The sequence below is a fragment of the Fukomys damarensis genome, unplaced genomic scaffold (genome assembly GCF_012274545.1).
Source record: "Fukomys damarensis isolate Sample0158 unplaced genomic scaffold, DMR_v1.0_HiC HiC_scaffold_22, whole genome shotgun sequence".
Classification (NCBI taxonomy): Eukaryota; Metazoa; Chordata; class Mammalia; order Rodentia; family Bathyergidae; genus Fukomys; species Fukomys damarensis.
In genome coordinates this window covers 13,109,994-13,136,004 of record NW_022900934.1, presented here as the reverse complement: position 1 = coordinate 13,136,004, position 26,011 = coordinate 13,109,994, and the positions used below count along the sequence as shown (strand labels likewise).

At 48.8% G+C, this 26,011-nt stretch overlaps 1 protein-coding gene across 28 annotated transcripts in view; it reads right to left on the bottom strand.

Annotated features, from left to right (window-relative positions):
- Zmynd8 (zinc finger MYND-type containing 8) overlaps positions 1–26,011 on the bottom strand; it is a 123,537-nt gene that overhangs the window by 82,961 nt on the left and 14,565 nt on the right. For 19 of the 28 annotated variants that reach the window (XR_004518457.1, XM_010626247.3, XM_010626260.1 and 16 more), the window contains one exon: positions 20,155–20,225. Coding sequence is in view for 27 of the 28 variants with exons in the window: in XM_010626247.3 (XP_010624549.1) it covers positions 20,155–20,225 (71 nt within the window). In the remaining variant the exon portion in view is untranslated. Of the gene's footprint in view, positions 1–4,121; positions 4,242–5,926; positions 6,066–20,154; positions 20,226–20,313; positions 20,674–21,276; positions 21,479–23,345; positions 23,466–23,496; positions 23,516–24,113; positions 24,291–24,858; positions 24,920–26,011 lie in introns of those variants that run through there. The other 9 variants (XM_010626266.3, XM_010626257.3, XM_010626265.2 and 6 more) reach the window with 9 other exon arrangements.

The window sequence follows — 26,011 nt, the reverse complement described above, 5'->3', positions numbered from 1 at the left end:
TTTAAAATGGTTTTTTTTTTTTTTTTTTTTTTTTTTTTGAGCCGGGCATGGTGGCCCACCCTTCCAGCACTTGGGAGGCTGAGGCAGGAGGATTGCCAAAGTTCAAGGCCAGCCTGGACTATATTGTGAGAACCTGTCTCAAAAAACAACAACAAAAAAAGAAAGGTGTTTTTGGAGTCAAAGGAAATATATCCTGGAAAAAAACAGTACTCTGGCCAGGCCAAACCAGAGAGCATGTGAGGCAAAGACTGTGGTCTGTATGCTGTTAGTTTCTGAGTAGATTCTCAGAGGAGACATTGTTTAGTAGGCCAGTGAGGGGAACAATCAGGGGGGGAAAAAAAAGGAGTCTGTCTCACTGCCTCCCAGTTTGCTCTCTGCCACTCAATACCCTAAGGCCCCCCCAACACCGTGACAACAAACAGTATCCCCACAACCATCTCAAGTGGTCCCATCAGAGCTGGTACTGCACAGGGCACAGCCCAGCCATGCTCAGTGGTCCCTAGGCGACAGCGAGGGCACCCGCTCCTCCTGGCATCGTCTGAGATCCCTGCAATTGAGGTGCCCTGGGACGAAGGCTCCTGTGACCAGCAGCAGCAACGGCACCTGAGAATGTGCTAGAAATGCTAGTTCTCCGGCTCTGCCCCAGATCTATAGTATCACAAATACAGGGGTGGACGTGTCTGAACAAGCCTTCCAGGGATGAGCGCTCCGTGGAGGGTGTGCACTGGGGGATGAGGGTGAGGTCAGGTCCCACACAGAATCTCCTCCCTTCCCCACCTCTACAGACCGGGCTGGACTGCAACTTTGTGAACAGCGAGCTGTAGCACTGGGGGGGATGACGCCCAACAGGAAAAGGACCCCAAAGGCAAGTTTCTTTACCTCTCAGGGCCTCACCTGTAAAACTGGAGAAAGGAGGAGAGACCAAACCAGAAGTTCTTGCCTAGAGTCCATGGAAGCACTTCAGGGACCCACAAACCACAAACCACCATTCTGCACATAGATTTCCTAGGTGGTGGGGCCACAGCTCACTTTGCACCCTTAGAGATGCCCTTAACATTACACATTACCAGGCCAGAGATCTTAAAAGTCCTCTTGAACTTTTGGTTTTGGAGGGTGGTGCTCGGGGTACAACCCCAAACCTAAAACATGCCAGGAAAGCACTCTACCGCTGGGCTGCATCCCCAGACCTCCTCTTGATCTTTAAAATCCTTTAACTCTATGGGAGAGGGAGGGAAAAAAAATTAGAAATTAATATTCGTACAAGCAACTATGAGCTGGTAAAAGGTAATTTGCCAAAGCCTACCAGGAAATAAAGGGAAAAGGAAGTCCAGTTCAGTGAGAGGTCAGTTCTGGCCCAAGGCTGCCCACAGAATTTTAGACCTTCTTGTCTGAGCAAAACAGAAAATTCCCTATTCTGTTTGCTGTTGCAAACATGCTGATTCCCCCTGGAGCTAATGAGAGTTCAGTAGCTATATCCAAGGGGTAGAAATTTAATAGCTTCCAAACAACAGATGCGTCTGTCAGCAGCAGGGGTCTTCTGTGAAGGCTCTTAGCAAGGAAAAGTGGGAAATGCCTGCTGGATTCAGCATCCTTCAAAGGTAAGAGCCAGCAGGTCAGCACTATGACTTAAACACCTCCAGGCTCCAGCAGGGACCGCCCAGGCCTCAGCTGACTATAGGATGGTTGGAGGGGGGAGAGGAGAGAGAGAACAGGAGAGCGAGCTGGCTGTCGCTGTGGTAACACAGCCAACACAAGGACCTTTTCCAGAAAGCTGAGTCAAAATGTTTCTCCTTGAATGATTTAATTCTGACGAGGATACATTGCTAAGTGCGTTTAGTCTGTAAACTTGGAACAATGACAACAAGCCACTGTGGACTGAATCACTGGGAAATGGCTTCTTTTTGCCGCTTTATCTGGGGCAGCAAGACCAGTGATTCTATGGGCTCAGCCCACAAGGAACCCTCTGCCTCTCCACCCCAGCCACCCAAACTAAACCTGGCCCTGAATGTCAGGGGGAGGCAGCAGAGGCCAAGGAAGAGGACCAGGCAATGACTCAGGGAAACAGCTGGGCATGGAGCAAGGAGCAGCAGAATTTTCCCCTCCTTGTGACATTTCCCTGAAATCTTAAGAATATGGGGAGATCTCCTGGGTTTTAAGAACCAAGCACAGGATGAGCTCTTTCCCAAACCTGCATCTTGTGAACCACGAGAAATAATCCCACAAAGCACTTCTTGGATGTCCTTTGACGTAAGAGATGCTGCATTTCAAGATAACCCCGCTCTTAGCTTTCTTGAGCCCTGGGTATTAACAACTACGACTCTTCTATTACATGGAATGAGGGACACACGGTTCAAAATGCTTCTCCTAGGGCTACTCAGAGGCAGGGCTAGGATTTGAACCCAGTGACCCCAAGGCTCGTGCTCATAGAATCACTGCAGAATCACCCTCAACTCCGTTTGAAAGAGGACTTTCAAATTTAGGATCCACGATTTCAGAGTTCACTCTCCTCTTGCCTCCCCCCGACCCTCAACTGCAGATGAAGGTATGGAGTCATGGAAAGCCCAAAAAGGAGTTCTAAGAACTAAGAAAAGTGGAAAACTGCTTCTATTCTCTCAAAAGACTGCCCCCAAGAGCACATTCACAGCCCAGTCTTCAAAGGGTGGCATCAAAACTTGTGATGAGCTACAGAGAGGCCGCGGACTCCAGGACCACTCCTCCCCTTCCCCCTTTCCCTCTCCACCTAGGCCTTGCGCCAGGCCACACCAGGCACCCTGTCCCCCACCCACATCCGGGGCCTGAGTCATAGCACTAGCTGTTCTCTTGGGTCTAGGAAATGACACACTTAACAGGGAATGGTCTCCTCCCTCCAGGGAGAGGGCCACAGCTGAAGGCGGCCACTTCATGTGTTTTCCTGGGTGTTAAATTTCCTTAATGATGTCCACAGCCAACCTGCTGGGGCCTGAATGCAAAGTAAAGTCAGGCAGGGCAGCCACAGGAGTGGGGTGATTCCCATGTGGCTGGCCAGCTCCGGAAAACTGAGACAAGTCAGGGGCACAGACCACAAAGGCAGAGGCCCATAGTGATTAGGAACCTACTCTCCGGCATCAAACAGCATGCAGAACACATAGTTCTGCTCCTCCCAGCAGGGTGACCCTAAGGGAGTCACTTAACCTCCCTGGGCCTTCATTTTTCAGTAAAATGGAAAAAAAGGTAACTAATCGAGTTATCAAAAGATTAAATGTTAATTCAGGCAAACCTTTCAGTAGCATACCAGGCAATGGTTACTTTTTTAAAACCGACATTCACCCCTTCTGCTCTTCCTCCTCCCCTACAGAACCCTCCCTTGATTCAGAAGCAGAAGCTAGCTGCCTCCAAAGAGCAAATCAAATCAACCCTACAAGTTCAAAGTTGAAGGCAACAGGCTATAGAAAGTGGAAAGCAGAATGACTGCTTTCCGACTTTCCATCAGAATGTAAAAATTCCAGGGTTCCTCAGGTGACTGCAAAGGCAGGGTCAGAGCAGCTGGGCCCCAAGCAGAGTCACACGCAACAAGCGCAGAAGCCACTGCTGCAGTGTACAGCTTTGCTCTGAACAGGGCCACATGCAGCGGCAGTGAAGCGTCAACTCCAAGCAGATTAATCATTTCAAAGCTCATTCTGAGAGATACAGAGCAGGTATCCAAACAGGCCTCCCACTTCAGGAATCCCAGGCCCTCCCCACCCAGTAATTACATCATAAAGAAACAAAAGCCCAGACTCTTTCCTCAGAGCTGAAAGCGGACCGCAGGAGTGCAGGCTAGGGGCAGGGGAGCAAAATTATCCTAAGAACCTCCACACCTAGAGGAACTTGTGACTTAAAACACCTGGCAAGCAAAAGTCTTCCTCACTCGGGCCCTTCGCGGGCCTCAGCTTCAGACTCAAGGATCAGGCTGCACCTGCAGGCCTGGGCCTGCCGGGCCCAGAGGTGGGACCGGCATCTGGGAGCCTGAGCCGCCTGGATGTGGGCTGAAAGGGAACTCGGGCTGCAGGGTGTAAGGCTCAGTCACTCCCAACTGGGTAAGATGTCATTTCAGCAGGAATCCTGCGAGCGAGGGGCAGGCCACGCAGGGAAGGAGCACCTACCTGCCATGGAGACGGGGTGGCTGCTCGGAGGGCCTGGCCACTCTCTTTCAAAAGAGAACAGTGGCTCACTCACGGCAGACATTCCTGCTTCCGGCTCCTCAGCGGCCTCTCCCAGGGGGAGGAGGAAGGAGCAGAGAGGACAGGCCAAGAGTCACCACTTACCAGGCCAGCCCTGGTCTTGTACGCATCAGGTCGCCCGGCAGGGCAAGGACACTGTCACCTCTGCAATCAGAAAGTCTGAGGCAGAGACTCGCCTTCATGTCCCTGGGCTTTTGGCTCTAATTAATCACCCTCGACAGCAGCACCGCTAAGCTGAAAGTCTTCAGTGCCCTGCACCAAAGAGCCATTTATTTCTATGGATGTGAATAAACACTGGCTGGAGTGCGGGCACAAGGGGGGCGCTGTGGTTTGCACGGTGGACATGTTTTTAATTTTTTTAATAATCGTTTCAAATGATCTTTGGTCCTGACACGCCTCCTGGAAGTAAGAAAGCCACCCTGGATCCTCCGGGAATAATCCCTTCCCACTAGCCAGCCTTTTCCGCCCCTTCTCAATAATGCAGAAGTGGTGATTAAAGGGCATATTCATATGTAAAGGATGAACTTCCAAACTCGCCTGGCAGGACAGAAATTGCATCCATCTAGGGAAGAGAGGCTGATTTACAAATGAATTCTGTGTTTAGCCCTCCACAACCAGAGGCAATTGCAAGCAGGGCCTTTCCTCAGCTGGAAGGAGGCCGCAGGAAAAATGAAAACAATCACAACAGGGATTTCCTGGTTCAAGAATGCCAGGCTCACGCCTACTTTACCAAGAGGCAGGGCTGACTCCCTACGAGAAAGCAGGGTCCCCCACGCACCCCACAGCGGCCCCAGCCTGAAGGCTGTGTCCAACATGGACACCCATTTGAGGCCCTGCGAATGTGGCCAGATCACAAAGAGGATGTGGAGCAACCGGCTGCCTTTGGCCTTTTACCACACTGCTGGTTCTGGAGTCTGAGGCCCGTTTGCATAATTTACCCAGGCTGCTGGGACCAGCCATGGGGCTGGGGTTCTGGCAAGCCCAGGCGCCCTGGCTTTCAAACTGCACTGGGGAACTGCAGCATCGGAAGGCCAGTTCAGAAACAAAAAGACGATTCAGCTGAAGCACAGAAGTGGGTTGAGAGCAGAAAGGCAAATAAAGGCTCTTCAGAAAGGGGGCAGATGAAGGAAGAGGAGACACTGGAACCAAGCGATCGATGGTCCCCACATAACCTGGGAGAGTGCGGTGTGACCTCTTTAAAAGTCACCTTAATGTTGACAAGAAAACACAAACGACAAGGGGCAGACCTCCCCCAGAAGCTCCTCGTGTGCCTTTGGGAAAGCAGAGATTTTAGAAGCAGAATGTCAGTTACACTGGTCAGAGGATGTGTGAACACTGCAGGAACATCCAGGTGTGTCAGCCCTTGACTAGGGCAGCGACCAGAGCCCCGCCACAGAAGCAGAAAGCAGGAATCAACAGCCATGCCCACAACAGGCGGGAGACAAGCAGACTGTCACGAGGTAGCCACACAGTGGGGTGGCAACAGTCATGCGTGTCTGTGACCTGGCATGGCACAAATCCTAGGAAAAAAGGGCAGGCAAGGAACCCAGATCCAAGAAATGGGCCATGCGGGCTGAGTTCTGCAGAGGCCTCGAGGAACACCCAGGAAGGCAGTAAACTGGACTCCTCTGATTTCTTTCTGATCGCGTTCACACACTCAACTATGTAAGATATTTTTCAAGGGCTACAGGGAATAAAGATAACAACAACATTTATGGAACACTCACTGCCAGCCACTGCCTCAGCCTGGCATCCAGCAAGAGCTCGGTACATGTCTCCCTCCAGCATCAGTTGGGGCCACTGGTAAGGGTCTCGGGTGTTCTAGAACAGTGTGGAGCAGGGGTTCTCAACAGGGTTCCACAGAAACACTCCGCAGTGTCCATGGAGACATTTTTTACTGTCACAGCTGCAAGGAGGGTGGTGGCTAGTGGCAATCTGTGGACAGAAATCAGGGACACTGCTGGGTGTTGCTAAGTACTCTGTAGGGCAGCCCCACCACAGAGTAATCAGACCCAAAATGTCTATGATGGTGAGCGAGGGATTGAGAAACCCTGATACCAGGCATCTTCCAGTGAGCTACCAGGCAGGTCTAACCTTGAGCAAAGGTACCACCCACAGCGGCTGTGCATTCACCACAAGGAAAATGATTCCTAATGTTTCACGTGACAGCTGACTTCAGATTTCAAAAAGAAAACAATGGGACCAGTCAGTCAACAGCCACTGAGCAACTAACAGGCAAACAGTCAGAAGAAGGCCTCTGCCCTCATGGGAAGACAAGAACACTGGCAGCCTGTTGTTGAGCTCTTGTGATTTGGGAGGCTCTGTTAAAAAGACAAACATCAATTAATTAACTTCCAATACCCAAATTCTACAGGAAATCAGCTCTGGATGTCCCCACTTCATAGGCAAGGCAGCTGAGCCCCAGAGAAAGTGGATCTGTGGTTAAGTGGCTAGAAAATACAGGATGACTGAGAAACTGATTACAGAAAGACAAAAAGCTCAGCAGGAGAAACACGGCACTGGGGAGAAAACAGGCAGCCAGGGAAAAATTTCTCTGCTTCCTTTTCAAACTGTACTCTTGCGCGTTCACAACCATGGTTTACTGAAAAAAGATTTTTAGAATCCTCCCCAAAGGATCTCATGAGGTTGGAGACCCATTTTGTAGGTGAGGCTCAGTGAGGTGACACCATTTCTATGCTAAAAGGCGAGCAGACTTGCCCAGCCTCCGCTGAAGCTGGGTGCCATTCCAAAGCCGTTCGCTGCACAGGTCAATGGCCTCTCAGAGGGTTTTGAGTGCCACTTAGTAATTCTCCATCACTGAAGGCATGCTTGGCAACACGTGACGTCAGCAGACACGCGTATGGGCTCGGTAACTAGGCCTCTCAGTTTGAGCCCAAGCTGAGCTCTACGCCCTGGGACAGCACTTGCCCTCGCTGAGCCTCAGTGGACTCAGCTGCTAACTATTTACGATCCTCCTAACAGGGTGATTAGGACTGAATGAGTCAAACCAGGCATTAAAAGGGGTCTGGCAACCCCTCCCCCCGCACCACCCTCATTGCTATTATTACCCCTCTGGTGGCAGGGAAAAGACGTGGTCCCACAAATCTCAAACCAGGTTCCCCAAACCTTTCTGCACCCCTTGCCACGACCTGTACCTGACTACATCAGTATTTCTCCCCCATCGTGTTTCAAAGCAAAGTTCACAGATGAGAAACAAATGTCCATTCAGAGTAAAACCTCTCAGGCTGACCCAGTTCAGAGCCAGGCTCAAAATCCCTCCAGGGCTCAGGATTTCACACAGCCCAGAGAAGAACTCTTCTGCCCCCAATCCCAGCCCTACCCACCCCTCCCAGGACTCCTTCCAAAGCGCTCTCCTCCAAGGCTTGTGACAGGCTTATGACAGGCCTTGGGCAGGTCATGTCACCTCTCTGACCTTCAGTCCTGCTTTCCTGCAAAATGCATTAAGAATGCTGAAAATGCCTACAAGGTTCCTGGCATCTAACAGGAGCTCTCCCTACTGTGCTTGCCTCTGCCTGAACCTGCACAGTTGTCACCTTGATCCAAGCCTGGAGACCATTCACCGACCCCCCCTTCCCTCACTTGCCTCTCCACAGTGCCCTCTTCAAACCTACAGAGATAGGGATGGCGCTGCTTGCTGCACTCCACCTAGGGCTCTCCTGAGCCACTGTATTTATTAAGAGCCGCCCTGGGCCGGGGATTTAGCTCAGCGGTTTGGTGGCCTGCCTTGCAAGTGCAAGGACCCGAGCTCAATCCCCAGTACCAAAAATTAAAAAAAAAGAGCCGCACTGTGGCTGGGAGTGGTGGGCACACACTCTGGGAGGCTGAGGCAAGAGGGTCACGACGTGCAGTCCAGCATGGGTTACTTGGGAAGGCACCATCTCAAAAACATTAAAATTAAACAGGGGCTGTAGATAGAGCTCATCACAAAGGCCCTGAGTTCAATCCCCAGTACCACAAAAACAGACAAAAATGCAGTGTCCCCAGAGACGGGGCACTCCTGTCCCCACTCCCCCGAGTTCCTTCGTTTCCTCAATTCTAACCACAATGGCCTCCTGTCTGCCAAGCTCTTCTGCACTCAGCCTCCCCCTTCCATCTAGAATGCTCTATGCCTGATCTTCTCCACAGTGTCAATGTCAGCTTTTGGTTCACATGTCACCTCCCCAGAGAGCAGGCTGTCCCTGATCACCCCAGCCTCCAGCCTCCTTATCCTGTGATCGCAATGGTTTTTTTTTCCCCCCTTCCCTGCAGTCACCCCCAATTGAGAATTATCAAAAGTCATCTTCCTTTGCTGGTTCACTTGTTTATTGCCTCTCCTCCGGGCTGTGAGAACTGTCAATGTCACTGTCTGTCCTTCGCTGTGCCCCAGCCAGGCTGGGCAGTCATCTTCAAACCTCACAGGTCCGCCTGAGGAATGGAAGCAGCAGGGCAGGGTTAGCGAGGCCCCTGGGCCACGCCAGCCACCCACAGGAAACTCCGGTTTTTCTTCCCCAGTCTTAGTCCAGCGAACCCAGTAGGCAGTCATTTCACAGAAAAGAGCCTTGGTCACTTCAGGGCCCAAAAAGAGACCCCAGAACCGGAATCCCACTTGCACTACTTTGTTCCTTGACTAAAAGCCCCCATTCTCCCAGAGGGGGCAAGAGTGAGGAGGCCTAATCTGGGTGCCATGGCCCAGCGCCAAGAGAAGTTACAGAGGGAGTCGGGTCTCCTCGCCACTCCTCCCCTGCCTTCTCGGGGAGAGCCATGGTTTCAGACGCACCCAACAGTGAGAAAGAGGAGTTGCGCAAGACGACAACCCCCTTCCCCCTCCTCACCAGAGATGCCAAATTTACCACGTTTTTACCCTCGGTTCTTTGCCCCTCTGAGTCCACGATCTCTTTGGTGACACCTCCAAGGAGGATCCACAGCCTCCCGGGGATTCTCCAATTCTGTCCCTGTGACACAGAGCAAGGGTCCAGCCTACAGGTACTGATCCAGATCACATTCACAAGGGCTCAGCCCTGAACTGGGAAAGTGAAACATTTTCCTTCCATTGCCCGGCTCGGTGGGCACAAGTGGGAAGAATTCACCCTTCTACTCCCAGCCCGTCTAGCTCCCTTGGGCCTATCAGCGCTGGCACCCCCAAACTTGAGTCTAGATTTCACTTGTCATTGGACACCCCTCAGCTCTAATCATGATTCGATCTGATCCCAACCAAAAAACAGCAACCCGGTTTGAAAGACATCCCCCCCACCATGAAGTGTACACAGTGGAGAGAGTTAGGAGACAGTCATTAAGGTGGAAAATAAACCTGAGCCAGCGGGAGTAGCAAGAGCTCTATGCCGAGTGACCAGGGATCTCCAAGGGGAGCCAGCAGTGGCCAGATCCATCTTAAACCTGCAGCCACGGTCCAGCTGGAGGTGGCCACCTCACACCGCAGGCCGAATCCAACCCACCTACAGCTGGATGTTTCCAAAATCTGACAAAGTAGCCAATGTTTAAAAATCGGTAGAAGCTACTAGCAGGGCATGCAGGCTCATAGCTGCAATCCCTGCACTCTGGGAGGCTGAGGCAGGAATGCGGGTAACTTGCTGAGATTCTGGATTTTTTAAATAAAAAAGGTCTGGGGATGCAGCTCAGTGCAAAGGCCCTGGGTTCGATTTCCAGTACAAAAAAAGAGGATGAGAAGGAGAGGAAAGGAAGAAGAGAAACAAGTAGAGGAAGGGGGGAAGCAGGAAAAAGCAAAATCTTGAGTTTTAAAAAGTTAGACTCCTAGTGCCTGTTAACAAATAAAGCTGGGTAGGGTGGAGCGCACTTATAATCTCAAACTGCAAGAAAGATGGAGTTCAGGACCCTCTCTCAGAAAAGTAAAATAAAACAAATAAATCACAAGGTCAGGCCACACAAGGCTCCTGTTTCTTACGGAACAACCCTCTAGGTGGTCCCACTTGGTAGAACTCTAGATGCCCTGCTGGCTAAAGGTTTCCACTATTCTTAACTTTCAGATAATTCAATCAAGCCCTGAAAATCCCTTGCAGGGTGAGTAGGGTGGAGGAAGCAAAGAAAGGCCATAAAGCAAATAGAAGGATCAGAGATGAGGGCGGTTTTACCAGGCTGGCCAGGTTCCAACAAGTCCAACCTCAGACCATTGTAGAGATGTTTGTATTTCTGTGAGCATGGAAGGAGGAGCATCACACCATTAACACTGGCTACCAGGCAAGAAAGGGATATTTTGGCTTTTTCTTTGCATACTTTGACTTGTTGCAAGGAGATGCATTGATTTTATAATTTGCAAGAAAATCCAACACACCATCTCCCCGCTGGCTTAACGTTAATTAGTTTACAGCTGCTGGAAGGAAAAAAGTGTGCACTGAGCAGCTACTAACAATCACCAGCTCCTATCAGCTCCAAAGAGGTGAGAGAGACCTGGTCCCCACATGGCTTCAGGGAGATGAATAATTACAACAGCACAGGCCCAAGGCAGGGAGAGGGCAGCGCAGCTTCTGCAGCCTACTCTGCAACTTCTCTGCAGCTGGGGCCAACATGCCTGGGGCCTCAACAAGAAGTGCCCACTTGGGAAGGTAGGAAGAACACACAGTCTCTGTAAATCTTTTCAAAGAACAAGCAGGCCCAGAAGGGTCTGATGAAGCAACCTGTAAGCACCTGTAAACATCACAGTACTCATCCACGGAGCACATGCTATGCTGTGCTGGTCCTTGGCTAGGAGTTTCCACCCACACATATCCAGCACAGCCCTCACAATAAACCCACTCATCTACCGAGGCTACAGAACAGTGCTGCCAGGTAGAACTTTCCATAGTGAAAGTCACGGTCTGTGTTCTACATGGGGAGCTTTTCTTTTTCTTTTTTAAGCCCAAGTACTGGGGACTGAACTCAGGCCTTTAAGCATACCAGGCAAGGACTCCAGCACTAAGCTACATACCCAGCCCCGTTTATTTGGAGACAGGATCTCCCTAAAGTTGCCCTGGATGGTCTTGAACACGCCATCCTCCTATCTCAGCCTCCTGAGAGTAGCTGCAATTACAGGTGTGTACCACCATGCCTAGCTTGAATTTGTTTTGCTTAATGTAAATGTAAACGGTCACACAGCTCTGTGGCTACCACAGCGGCTGCCTCACTAGGTGGCAGAGCCACGGAATCTCATTTAAAAATCAGGACAATGAAGCTGGGCATGGTGATGCACGCCTGTAATCCCAGCACTTGGGAGGCTGAGGCAGGAGGATCACTGTGAGTTGGAGACCAGCCTGGGCTACATAGTAAGTTCCAGGTCAGTCTCAACAACATAGTGCTCAAAAGAAATCAGGACAATGGAATGGACCTGCTGGCAAGCAGGACAATTCAGAAAACATATTTCTAACCCTGTGTGAACTGGGGATTTGGTAGTTACATAAAGCATAAGGATGGGATATCTAGGAATGTATATGTGGACTTATCTTCCATTCCTCCCTCACTCTGGCTTGGAAATTCTCAACCCTTCTGTATGCACAGGCATTTCTGATCAAAGCTGATCATATTCATGGGCAATTTAAGGCAAACCACCACACCCACCACCCATCACCGCCCCTGGGCTAGACATGGAACCCAGGACCTCAATCCTGTATGCTTGGCAAGAAACGCTCTACCACTGAATCCATCCTCAGCCCTGTGAAGGAAGGTAAGAACCTACAGAGATGCAAACAAAAGCTGAGGAAAAAGGAGGACCGGGGTTTCTCCAAGGAAGTGGATGAAACAAGAGGAAGATGGCCTTCAAGGGGAGCAGTCTAGAGGAGCAAAGGGAGGGTCAACAAGGAAAGGGAGCCAGGTCAAGCGGGCGGTACAGGAAGACAGTCTGTAGGATCCCCAGCAGTGCTACCCCCAGGCAGAGAGTGTCGAAGGCCTTAAATCTCTCCTCAGACAGGGGTCTTAAGGTGCCCCCCGGAAATGGAATGCAGGAGAATGCAACAGTTGGACTTGTATTTTAGATACGGTAGAAGTGGTATGTTGGGAAAGAAATCAGAGGAGAAAGCAGCGCATGTAGGCACATACCTGTAATCACAGCACTCCAGAGGCTGAGGCAAAAGGATTTGCCATGAGTTCAAGGCCAGCCTGAATTACAATACAAGACATACTTGTTTCAAAACAAAAAACAGAAAAATCAGAAGAGACCATGTCAAAAGAGCAGCCCAAGTATTTCACAGAGAACTGACATCTGTTTGTTTATTTGTTTGTTTTTTGAGACAGGGTCTCACTACGTAGTTGAGACTGACCTGGAACTCACTATGTAGCCCAGGCTGGTCTCGAACTCACAGCCACCCTCCTGCCTCAGCCTCTCGAGTGCTGGGATTACAGGCGTGCACCACCACGCCCGGGAGAGAACTGACATCTGAACCCAGAGAATGATTTCCAAACACTGGACTATGCTGGAAACAGAGCGTCCTTCCTCTCCACCCAAAAGGCTGCTTTTAACTCCTCTCTAGGATAAAAGTTCTATGTATCAGATAGACAAAACCCAATCATTCATTTTTTCAAAATAAAGTTCTACTATACTCCAACAAAAACAAAAACAGTGGCCAGACGTGGTGACACATGCCTGTAATCCCAGCACTCAGGAAGCTGAGGCAGGAGGATGCTGTGAGTTCGAGACCAGCCTGGGTTACATACATAGTGAGTTCCAGGTCAGTCTCAGCTACATAGTGAGACCCTGTCTCAAACCCCCCCCACAAAAAAGAGCAAAAAAGAAAGGTAAGACTCGCTCTCATTTGGAGAAAGGGAAGAAAGGAATTTCCAGGTCTAAGCAAAGGCACCGCGGCCAGAGGTGGCTCTTCAAAGAATGCAAGGTCAAGTGCGGATGGAGGAGAAAGGAAAACACAGAGAAAGGGAAACTTAGCAAGGCTTTCAGGGGCCACCCAGTACAAGAGCATTTCAGGATTGTGACCTTCGTTTAACACCCAACTAAAGCTGGGAATGTAGCTCTTTGATACAGAACCCATGCTTAGCATGTGTAAGTTTAGACAGTCACCAGCCTGGGGCCGGAGATTTGACTCAGTGGCACCACACCTGCCTCAAAAGCTCAAGGTCCTGAGTTCAACGTGCGTCCCCCCCCAGGTCCATGCCCAAGAGAAATGAAAACACACACTTCACAAACACCCCATACACAAATGTTCACAGTAGCATTATTCAAAATAATCAAAATGTAGACATAATTCAAGAGATAAAAAAGGATAAACAAAACGTAGTACACACACAATGGAAGCCTGACTCAGGGGTTGTGTCCATGTAGTCCCAGCTACTTGGGAGGCTGAAGCAGAAGGACTGCTCCCGGAAATGAGTTCAAGACCAACCTGGGCAACACAGTGGGACTTCATCTCAAATTACACAATAGAAGAATCCATGAGCCTGGGATGTAGCTCAGTGGTGCCACCACGGGCCTCGTAAGCTCAAGGACCAGAGCTCGATCCCCAGTACTGCCCCCGCCAAAAAACTATCCACCACCACTGTAGCAAAATAAAATATAGGTTGAACAAACCTGCAGTCCGATGTGCTGAGAAATCTAAAACATTCTGAGTACCAACTTGACACCACTAGCAGAAAATTCCATACCAATTTTCAGGTGATAGAGGCCTACTAAAAATAAGGTCTAAAATGACCATCAGACTATGTAAGTGCATACGAAACAGTAACGGACTTCAGCTTCAGACTTGAGTCCTTTCCCCAAAACAGCTCACATACATGTAAATATTACAAAAATCTGGAGGGAAAAAAATCCTAAGTCTCTACCACTTCTGGCCCTAAGCATTTCAGCTAAGAGATATCCAACCTGTAACGATTAGCTGAAACTTCCAGATGAAAAAAACTACCAGGATCTCTAAAAGGCCTCCAGTGCAGGACATTCATTCTAATGCATCTTGCAGAAGAAAAAGAAGAGACGGCTCTTTTTAAAACTGAAAAGGGTCAATTTTAGATCACCGTAATAATATTCACATAAATATGCAATACGGGTCAGTCTTCAAAAACGAGGAAGGCGCAAGGTTTCCACCAGGAGCCACGAAGCTGAATCACTGGGACGCCCACAGGATTCCACGCACAGCCGCAGGGCAGGCGATGCCGGCAGAGAGCAGCCATCAGCGGGTCGCTCAGAGTCCTGGGGATATTTCAGATCTCTCTCTAACTCCCAAATAAAGTGTTCCCACTGCACAGAGCACCCACAGCTCCTCTTGAGCTGCTGCTAGATAGGGAAGAGCCAGAACCGTTAAAATGACCGATGCTCATTTCTTGCAGGAAAAATTCTCAGCACTGTTTCATTACCCAGTAATTTAAGTGTTTACAGTTATATTTTCTTAAAGAGTTCCCTTGAAAAATGACAGAAGGTGTCCTCTGTCTCAGGGAGTCCTCATAAACAATCCCTTTGTGAAAGTCTTCATTTACATACAACACTGAGAGCGAGGATCCTGTACTAATTAAGATTGGGGCTGGTTAGCAGATAGCTATAATTGTAGATTCTCTAGCACTGGGTCTCTGAAAACATATCCAGACCCAGACAAATTGCAGCAAGAATGACACTGTTCCGGATTTTTAACATCTTGGGCTTCCACTGCATCTGTGCCTGGCTTCCAAGTGGCTCCTTCCCTTGTGCCAGTGACATCACACAGACATTTTTACAATGTTTTCAGCTTTGGCTGCCTGGCATCCATGCACTACAATCATTACCGCAAAATGCACACATGGCAGGACCAAGATGCAAGGAGCCCAAACAGGGGCGCCTTTGTATGAAGACATGAACTCAACTCACAGAGTCCACTGCTTTTCAGATTTCAAGTCCCTGTTCCTCCCAGGGCTTCCTCTGACTCATGCATGGCGTGGCCAAAATCCTGCAAGGACCTGTGCTGTGATCAGTCTTTCAAAGAGAATGCAAACTGACATCCCTCCGCCTCCTCTGTCCCAGAGATCTGTGTTATTGGGCTTGCAAAAGGTCTTTTGAGAAAGCACGCTTCAAAATCAGGCACTGTTACAGTGGGGGGAAATCCCAGCTGGCAACACCAGGTGAAACACACAGCAAGGAGATGGAGGCCTCCTCTCTCCCTTCCGAAACACTCCCATTCCCAGAAGCCTCAAGCATCTCAGATACCAGGACAATCAGTGATGCATCTCCTGGGCCCTGCAGGCATGTGACTTGGAACCCTTGGGATATAGCTTGTGATTAAGCACAAAGGGTTAAAATAAAAAACCAGGGCCCTACTTTGCCACTTCACTGATCCGCATGAGCCTCAGTTTCCTTAACCATAAAATGGGAACAAGAACACTTTGCCATCGTAGCGTAATTATGAAAATCAAATGAGGCAATTTGCAAGTGGCGCATTTTGACCATGCAGACCTCAGCTCCAGAAGCAGCCACTACAGACATTCACGGTCGACAGAGCTCTGTTCCACACAAAGACAGCTACCCAAGGGCATCCTTGGGCAAAGAGGAAGGTCTCCCTGGAAACCAAGGGCCCTACCCTCACTGACTTCCCACCCAAGCAAGGGCTCCAGGGCACCTGAGAAAGCAATTGCAACAGTCACAAAACAGCTCTCTCCAAATGCTGCAGAGGCCAAACAAGGCAGAGAGCCAGCAGTGTGGGGCAAGGTGTGGGAATCCTAGATTCAAAGAGGCACTTTGGTCCAGTCCCAGCCTGCCTGCCCGCAACCCTACAGAATCCTGCACTGTGCCCCTTGCCTGGCAAGGTCCGTCTGCATCTACCCCACATACCTTCCTTCCTACAGGCTGCATGCAGGAGAAAGTGTCAGTAAGGCACAGTGAGGGGGCTTCCCCCCATCAGATCTACCAGCACAAGCTCCCAGTCCTCCAAGTTGATCCTAATTATGGCTAACATTTTCCAGCACTCACCACATCCTTCGCACTATCCTGAGCAAATTTCACCTTAGGTATAGCCCTATACCTTTGTTTTTTGCACCCCAGTATTGGAACCCACAGCCTTGACATACTAGATGAGCACTCTACCCTGTTCATATTTTATTCAGCATCAGGGTCTAACTGCGTATCCCAGGCTGGCCTTGAACTTTCAATCCTGTCTCAGCCTCCCAAACAGCAGCTGCTATTAAAGGCATTGCACTACCACTCATCTGGGAAGCAGTTTTTAAAACCTCTGTACAGCCAGGCATGATAGCGCCTGTAATCACAGAGCTCTGGGAGGCTCAGGCCGGAGGGTCATATATTCAAGTCCAACCTGGGCAAGTTAGTGACTTAGTGAGACCCTAACTCCAAAGATAAAAATGGGCCGGGCATGTGGCTCAATGTGAAGGCCCTGAATAAATAAAAAAATTAAATAAAGCCCCTACACTGTCCTGCTTCTCAAATGGAAGGCCGAAATAAGAGCAGAGGTACAGGTCCCTCTAGAGAAGGCACATGCAGTCCAGGAGAGCGGCAAACGAATCACAAAGTACAAGGACAGAACTGAAGCGAACCAACCAGGAGCCTTCTGGATGCAGGAAATGACTAGTTTTCTGAACTTGGGTCTTCGACCCACAAGTGTACACTTGAGTTGGCACGCACCAATGAGTACACCGTAGAGCAGATTTAAAATGTACCAGAGCGCAGTACACAAATGGAAGAAGCTTTCTCATTGCTGGAGTAGGGGTTCCTGTGAGTGAGGAGGGGAGGAGGCTAGAACTGATCCATGCAGGGAAGGAGGTCTGCAGACAAGGGTTATGAACCCCTCTCTAGCTGAAGCAGTCACAGACAGGCACAAGGTGACGTACTTAAAATATGTGCGTGTGCACTGCGAAGACACACGTATGTTTCCTTGCTGTCAGTTCAGAGAACCCAGATGTTCCAGCAACAACGAAAACACCCGCGCCCAGATCTCGGTCCCTGATACCAACCAATCTCCAATAAAAGATCCAAGGGTGCTTGGAGAAATGGCTGACTCTAGGGCTCGGCAAAAAACACATTCCAGCCGGGCGTGGTGGCACACACCTGTAACCCCAGCACTCAGGAGGCTGAGGCAGGAGGATCACTGAGTTTGAGACCAGCCTGGGCTACAAAGTGAGTTCCAGGTCAGGCTCAACTACATAGTGAGACCCTGTCTCAAAAAACAACAACAGCAACAACAACAAAAAAAAACACGTTCCAGACGAGCCTAGAACACCTTGTATTATCAGAAAGTAAGTTCTGCTGGCGGCCTTGCAAACACCAAGTTCGATACCCGGTACCAAAAAGAAAGGAAGGAAGGAAGGAAGGAAGGAAGGAAGGAAGGAAGGAAGGAAGGAAGGAAGGAAGGAAGGAAGGAAGGAAGGGACTCCCATGTCAGTGGGAGCTGTCATCACAGCACAGCCAACAGACCAGAATCTTTGACTTGCCAAAGCAAGAATAATCTGCAATAAAGTCAACGAGTAGCGTTGCACTGTAACGGAAAGTGTAATTATCCTTGTGCCCATAGTGATATAAAAGAATAAACAGAGAAAGGCAGATCCCTGACTGTGACCCAGAAGGGTTCCAAGTCACTCACGCAGATACTCCACCTCCTTAAGGAAGTGGAACATCAACGCCTCCCACAGCTCAAGCTTGGTAACTTCCCTCCCAAGAGCACAACACGGAAGGGGAAAGAACCTCGGCATGGCCAGGAGTCAAGTTCAACAGCAACACGAAGAAGGCCTACGGACAAGAATGGACCCCGACGTGATGCAACGAAAACAGCACTACTCTCTCAGTAATAACCCCAGTGCTCAGGAGACTGAGGCAGGAGGACTGAGGCCAGCTTCAGGCCGGCCTGAGCTTCACCGTGAGTTTAAGGCCAGCCTCCTTGATCCTCCTGCCTCAACATCCCGAGTGCTGGGATTGTACACACGCTCTGCAGGAAATCTGAAAAAAGTATGCGGTTTAGACACATAATAAACAACCTTCGATGCTAATAATGGGGGAAGAGATATGGGAACTCAGCGCCAACCTTACAACTTTTATGGAAATCTAATATTATATACACTTGATGGATTTATTTGAAAAATATATAAGAAAAATGTAGAACAACTCCTTTAAGTCTAGGTGGCCGTGGAAAGACTGAATGACATCTGGGATGAACCGGAGATAGGAGAAACAGCAGCAGAAGCCAAAATAATGCTTTTGGGCAAAGGACACCCAGGCCCCAAGGAAAGAAGGGCAGGGAATGGGGTGGACGAGCAGGCAAGTCACCAGGCCTTCAGACCTGAGCCTCAAGGTGCCAGAATCTCAGTGGAGGTGGAGGGAGTCAGCAAAACAACACGCTTTTTAAGAACATCCTGGCTGCTAAAGGGAGAGACGGGGAACCAGGCACATGACAGAAGGAACAAAGGTCACTCGTATCCGTCACATTTCAGGCAGCAGGGAGAGATCCACTGGGTGACGTGGTGAGGCCACCCAGGTACACAGCCCTTTCAGAAGAGGCGTCTCCGCACACACAGAGGGACTGAACAGGCCAGCATCCTACCCTGGTGACTGTCCGCACCCTGGAAGTCTCCACTCAGGGCCACGGGGCACTGCAGGTCCACCCACCTCCTTGGGGACACTCTCAGTTCAGACCTGCTGTGCTACTTACCACCCGCGAGATGTTACCACGAGGAGCCTCAGTGTCCCCGTCTGCACAGCGGGAAGGACACCTCCCCGCTCAGGAGAGGAGTGGAGGCGTGGAACTAGGAAAGCTCCCAGTGTGAGCACTCGCCTTCACCGCGCACAGGTATCATTTTTGTAAGCCCAGGGTAGGAGCCTAGGAGTCTACCCCAACTACAGCAGAAGAAAGGAAGTGGCGGGGAAGCACGGGATCACCCTCCGTCCTGCCCGCCTCACCTCTCCAGCTCACACTGGATTCAGGCAAGAACAGGAGTGGAGTAGCCAAATGGCACTGGCTCCCAGGGGCACGCTGTCTCCAAACACCCCTTCAGGATGGTTCTTCCTTGTTCACAGTGCCCATGGCAGCGAGGAGAAAGGGACTCTCGAGCCTCCCGGCCCTGACCACCCCGATGCAGCCCGGCCTCTCCCCTGACCATCTGTCCCTCAGCTTGGCCCAAAATGACACCCTCCTGTCTTATAAAAACCCTTGCGGACGTTTTCCGTTTCAGAAGCTTTAGGGAGTCACTTCTTAGGACATGGCCAATGAGAGGCCCCTTTGGCCTTCTCGGCCACACTCCTGCCTCTCCAGACCCCTGAGTACAGGCTCCTTGCAGAGGGATCTCAGCAACATGAGGAGGGAGGACTGAAACCCCCATGGTACAGCCAGCCACTCAGCCTGGAGATGAACATTTTCATCAACAACCAAAAGATGTGAAAAATGCTCCACTGGCTCACTTTTAAAAGCACCTTGAAGGCAAAAGTGAGTAAGTTCTGCTCCCTTTTGGGAAGCCTCAGAAGTCTCTCACAGACCAAAGAAACAGCACCAACCCCTCAGCCAGAAGACTGAGAGGATCTGGCAGCCCATGAGCACCGCATAGGCTGTGTTTGCTCTAATTTGCTGTGTTTTGCCCTCCATGCAAACATAATCCAGCATTCCAGATAGCCCTGCACTTGCTTTTTATCTCTAATAAACCAAGACCACCGTTTTCCAATGAAGTGGGCCAACCTCATCCCACGCTGAGGCCTGGTGTTGAAATCAGGAAGCCAGCAGCAGCTGTGGACGCCAGTGGCTTCCAGAACATGCTTTAAATTCTGATTCCTGAAAGAACCACCCTGGGGAGAGGTAGCCAGGCATCCTCAATCCGGACACACACCTAAAATTTACTGCCGGGACAATTCCTACACAGCCACTCGAGGCAAAGAAAATCAAAAGACTTCGCTAGAAATTAGGCCCATCCATCAAGGGGGTCTTACGTCTGGCAACCCGAGGAGTGTGGAGAGGCAGGCTCAGACAGCCACACTTCACTGCTCTCCAACAACAAAAAGAAATTCCCATTTCCTCCTCAGCACAAGAATAGATAATGCAAGATTTTTACTCACCTTTGGAGCGAGTGGAGATATCCATGCCCTCTACCACCTCCTGTTCTGTTTTTATTTCCTCTTCAGCCAAGCTGAAACAGAGCAAATTACGTTCATGTTTAGGTAGGCTAAGAACCCACCCCAGGAGGGCAGCTGTTGAGATGTCTGGCTGCAACCCACCTTTAAGACAATGCCCCAGCCTGGTGCAGGGTGGGGAAAGAACACACCTGATTTCAACAGTGTTAAAATTCCTAAAGGACCTCTTCAAGGCACGAGGTGCTTCTTAATACTGTGTAAGTCAAACTACTATCCCACTTGCCATGCTATGGGGGGGATGCAAAACAGCCTGTCTTTGTAGATACACAATTACAGTCCACCCCCTTGGGCCCAGGAGAACCCAGCCTCTCAAATAAACAAGTTTCTCATTGCTAACACCAGACGCAACTGAAGCAGGGAGATTGGAGGTGTTTCCCAGAGTACCTAGAGTTCTGATCTCTAAATTCAGTAAGGGAAAGTATCTGTCCCGGACCGCCCCCCTCAATTTTACAATTCCTTGAGGAGGCAGGAACATGAAAAATAAAGATACAGGTTAAATTACAAAATACTGTAGAAAAATGTGCCCAGGCAGAAGCCAAAGTGCTGGTCTCAAAACAATGCAAACCCAGGAGTTACGATGAGGACCCTGCACTTCCCCGCCCCCACCCCCACCCCCTCCCTGTATTCAGGCATGGCTGTCTTTTGAGCTTGGACTAATTATCCTCCACCACAAAAGTGGAATGAGAAAGGACTACTTAAAAGATAGGCTGAGAGTGGAGGGTCAGGGAGAGAAGGGAGAAAAGCAGCCCCCTTAGTGCTGAGAAGGTCTATATTCCAGAACAGTCTCTCTCAATCTCTCTCTCTCCCCCACCCACCCCGCTGAACTGAGATTGAACAGAAAGCAGGCCATTTCAGATCTTCCCCTCAGGGACACCTTGCACACCAAACCAAAGGAAGAAGTGAAGTTCAGCTTTTATAGGAGCAAATGTTTTGAGGTGCTAGAACTTTCCAAGCATTCAGGCTGACACTGCCGTGGTAGGAATCTGAGTAATCACTAGATGCAACTCCATCAGACCATGGTTCAACAAGAAGAAATGGGTTCATCACCAATTGACAGGGCTGGAATTTTCCATTTGGAAGACTCAAAGCCAGGACAGGAAGAAGGCTGGAGAACAATGTCCTGTCTGTGTTCCGCGGTCTGGGACAGTGACAAGGCAAAAGATGAGTCCAGAAAGGCAGCCTCGGGCCTGGAACCCCAGGGTAAGATGGAGACGTGTTTAGAAGAGCTCCAGGTTTGTTGGGAGGAGAGAATTCAGGATGGGAGCTAGATAGAAAGGAAAAGATTATAGCTCAGAATTAAATTATAGGAGTGTGGAGGCCTCTGACTTAACTAGCCCCAGCAGAGAGGAGAAAAGATAGTGTAGGCTTAAATCAGAATATTAACACATTTAGCATTCTGATATTGAACCTCGCTTAATGATTTCATTTACACAGCATCTGTAGAGAAACCAGGGGCACAAATCACCAAAGAAAAAACTGACATGTTGTCACAAATGGTTTCCATCCGGAGAGAGCAGCCTGCTAAATTTAAACACATAACATGAAATAATACAACAATGATTTACTGAAGGTGATTTTACCACTTAATACTTTCTACTCCAACTTCAGAGAAAAGCATTCTCAGCTTAGAAATACACTCTCCCTGGAAGACACAAAGGTTGCCCAACGAGAGGCTGTTGACGGGGTGGTTCGTGCTCAGGGCGGCTGGAAATAAATTTTAACAAAAAGCCCCACACAGTTCTCAGACCGATGGGTAGATGGTTAACTTCAAAAGAACAAATAGCAACCTTGATCTTTCTAGCAACCAGAATTCTGTTACCCTCTCTAGCATGAAGTATGTGAAATCTTAAACTTCTTGAAACCAATCCCATATTTTGAGTGATGGAGAAAAATGCTAATCTGTGCTCCAACCAAAATGTACAGTGGTGAAAGAAACAATTACATATAACAGAGCCAAAAAACCTACTTGAAGGATTTCTGCTGGGATGAAAACATTCAAAGGTGTATTGATCACAGGAGGAGGAATGAATTCAAGAGAACAATTATTTGGCTTGTAACAGCCTAGAGGAGCTGCATACTTAAGGCAGGAATGCTGCTGAGAGACTAAGAAATGCAAACTAGTTATGGGGTAGCTGTTTGCTGCTGAGTTTCAGATAATCAATTCTCAAGCAGAAGAGAAAGGGGAGAAAAGTTAAGCTGTTTTATCTTTCCAAGTATTACAAGTGGGCACCATAATCACCTTACTTTAGCAATAGCACCACCGGCTTGAGCCCAGGATTTTAAGCACAACAATTTAAGAAAACCATCTTTTTCAGAGATCAGCAAACCCTCCTTTCAAAAGGAACCGTGTCTGTGTGAGCAAAGCCACACACAACTTGAATTTGACGAAAGGAAATTGCAGGGTATATGCACTGAAAGAAAATAAAACTTCATTTACAAAAGCAAAGACCAGAATGCAAAATTAGTCATTTCGAATAGCCACATCTAAAGGACTTCCTTTTTTTTTTTTTTTAACACCACTGATCTCGGTTGATGTTTTTTTTTTTTCTCCTGGTTTAGTTTTAAGTACTAGCATATTATTAGGGGGGAGGGGGAAAAAAACCTATGAATGTTATTGTCAAAATTGATAAGGAGAAAAGATTTGTACCTGTCTGAATGCCCCACAGATCTTGGTTAATTTAGGTTAACAGCTGTTCAGTGATTTGGGGGGGAAATAATCAAGTAATTTTTAAAAAGAAAAAGCAGTCGCATCTGGAGAAAATACTTTGAACTTCTGCCATTAACACATTAAAGTCTTAGAAAATACACAGCTTCTTTCCTTCCACGTCTGCTAGCTTCCAGAAACCCTAATCATCTGAACCAAAAACAAAAGAACAAGAAGTCCTGTTTTCAAACTGACATTACTTCTCTTTTTCCTTTTTTTCTTCTGTGTCTACTGGAGACAGGGGGCCCACTAAAGGTAAAATTACTGAAAACCAAACAGCTTTTCATCCCAAAATGAAAATTCAGCATCAACTAGTTGTATATATATAATTGTATCCAACCCACCACCACCACCACCACCACCACCACCACCACCACCACCACCACCTTCTGCCCCTGCCCAAGTCACTTGCCTGTGGATTTTACAAACTGATACATTTCAGACAATTCAAGGAAGAGCCAACAGCACCTGCAAACACAACCAAGACCATTCCCTCCCTTCCCAAAAAGAATAAAAGATTTCTCCCCCAATGCCTGGCCAAGACAGCTTGCGTACTTCTTCACCTGCATGCACTGAAAAAGGAGCAATTAAAAGTTGCAGATCAATTGCTGCACCTCCAGCATGCTTTAAGCCTTCTGATTATTAATTCTGAGGACTCAGGGCTGGTCCGTAATTCCCAGGAATCTCATCCCCTCACACTTCCAAAAGACAGAGGGGAGAGAGGGAGAGAGGGAGAGAGGGAGAGAGGGAGAGAGGTGGGGGGGGCTGACTGACTAGTTTTGACCAAAAAATGCCTGGATACACAATGCCCAGATATTTCCTTTCCCCAAGTGCCCTTACTATTTGACTTTTAACCAAGAGTCTCTAACCCATCTAGAATACATAACCAGCATGCACAAGACTGGTTCTCAGATGAGGATCATCACACAGCATTTCAAGAATCATGCATCATTTGAAAGGACTTTTCCTGGTTGTTTTTTTTTTACTTTCATTCAAAAAATACTAAAATGGTCTAGGCTGTAAGATATATTTAATCCCCAAGGCATAATATCTTCCTCTTCTAGATTATAAAAGAGTTAACATTAAAATAAAAACCATGCTTCCCTAAATCTGCAATTATTTTTTTAAATGGGGGGAGAGAAAATGATTAGCAGAGCAGCTTTATATAATAAGCACTCACCTAAAACAGGCAGAGTCATCGGTAGCTAAGCTATTTATGCAGGATTCTTAAAATGGCGTCTGGCAACACTGCCTCACTCCTGTACTGAAGCTAAAATGGTAGCAGTTTGTTCAATAGCTGAGCTTGTGTTTAAGCAGCCCTGCTAGTTTCAAAGCCACCTTCCTAAATATCAGAACTAGGAAAAGCTCAACCAAAGGACACCAACAATCCAATGTTAGAAGCCTTTAAAAAAAAAATCTGCAGTGACAGAGAGAGTTTGTGAAGTCACAGGTTCCTAAGGAAAAGCCTTCCCTTTTAGATTCTGAGCCTTCAACAGGAGCTCTGTGGTGGGGCCCCCTTGCCCTCGATTTAGGTGGGTGGAAGGTTAGGAATTACGCAGCCCTGCAGCATGAACTGCAGACAGACAGGTGTCTGTGTGCACACACAAAAATGTTCCAAGGGAGCAGGCAGGAGGAGGTGGGAGGGAGGAAACCCATTTCCCCTTCTCCATCCATGAGAAACCAGCTTCAGGTCCACAGCACCAAGCAAGGTAAAATGAAAGTGCTTCAAGAACAGCAGGCATCTGAAAAGCTAAGCTAGGGGCTGCCAGTCTGAGGCCAAGGTATAAAGGCTGCTTCTGAAGGCTGAGAAGATCCCCCCAAAAAACCAGCCCTCCAAAGCAGTTAACACCAAGGAAAGACAGTCGGGTCCTGCAGAGGAGAAACCCAAGTCAAATGGTCCCCTCTCCAGTGCACAGGATACTCACAAATTAGATTTTTGTCCACCCCCAACAGAGCCCTGAGCATTAACAACGGGTTTTGCAAAACCCTGGTTTCAGAGGCCAAACTAATGGCCTCATAGTAGTTAATGTCATTTACTGTTAAGGTTTAAGCATTGGCCTCGGAATTCCTCGGCGCTGGAAGTGGGGAGTTTCAAGGTGACTGCTTTTTCAGCTCCAGGGCAAGAAGGAGGGCACGATGCCCAAGGCCACGCTGGGGCAAGGACAGGCCGCTGGCTCTGTGCCGGCCGGTATAGGTGATCGGATGGGAAGGGCCAGCCTGGCAGCATGCTGGCTGCAGGGCTGACATGGCCACCACCTGCTTGTTTGTAAGAAGAGCAGGGAGGGGGAAGGGCAACCACAGTCTGGCAACCTGAGGCCAAGGGTGAATCCTTGCTTGTTTTTGCATTTTAAGAATAACCACAGGGTTCTAAACATACTCCCTTTTCACATCTCTGCTGCCGGGTGGGGAAGGTCCCCTTGAATGTACCTTTCTTTTCAGGATCAACCAGAGGCAAAGCGAGATCTAGGGCTGACAAATGTTTTTGTTGCCTCTGCCAGAGGAGCTGAGAAGGGAAAGGAGGCAAAAAGGGACACAGAGGTCACATGTTTGAAGTGGTCGCGCGTCCCAAAACCCACCTTTGTCTTCACGTTTTGCAAGGTTATTGTCACCCAGCTTTCTAAGGTGACTGATTTTCCCCCTCCTCTTTTAAGACCTGATGCAGTTTCCCCACTGGCTCTCCCAGGGAAAGAAAAGGGGGAATGTTTGGTTTTAAAAAGGGGGTGTTACAAGAAAGAAAGGGGGGGAAACTATTGTTTTCATCCCTAATTTATAAACCGAGAGGCCTCATTGTTTCTTTCTTTCTGACTCAAATCTTTGAGCTGTTAATTATAAAAGTAACTGGACTTGGCTCCAACAAGCTAACTATGTTCATGCTAGCAATTAGAAAAACTCTGAAGAAAGTTTACTGAGTGATTATATATAATTAATTCCCAGTTACAGACTGAACACTGACCATTTTCTGGAGCTAATAAAAGCTGTGGCTCCCCCTCCCCCGTGTGAATGCCACTTAATTTCCGAAAGCAGAAAGTGCATCCATCCTGGAGGGTCTTGAAGCGGGGGGGGGGGGGGGGGGGGGGG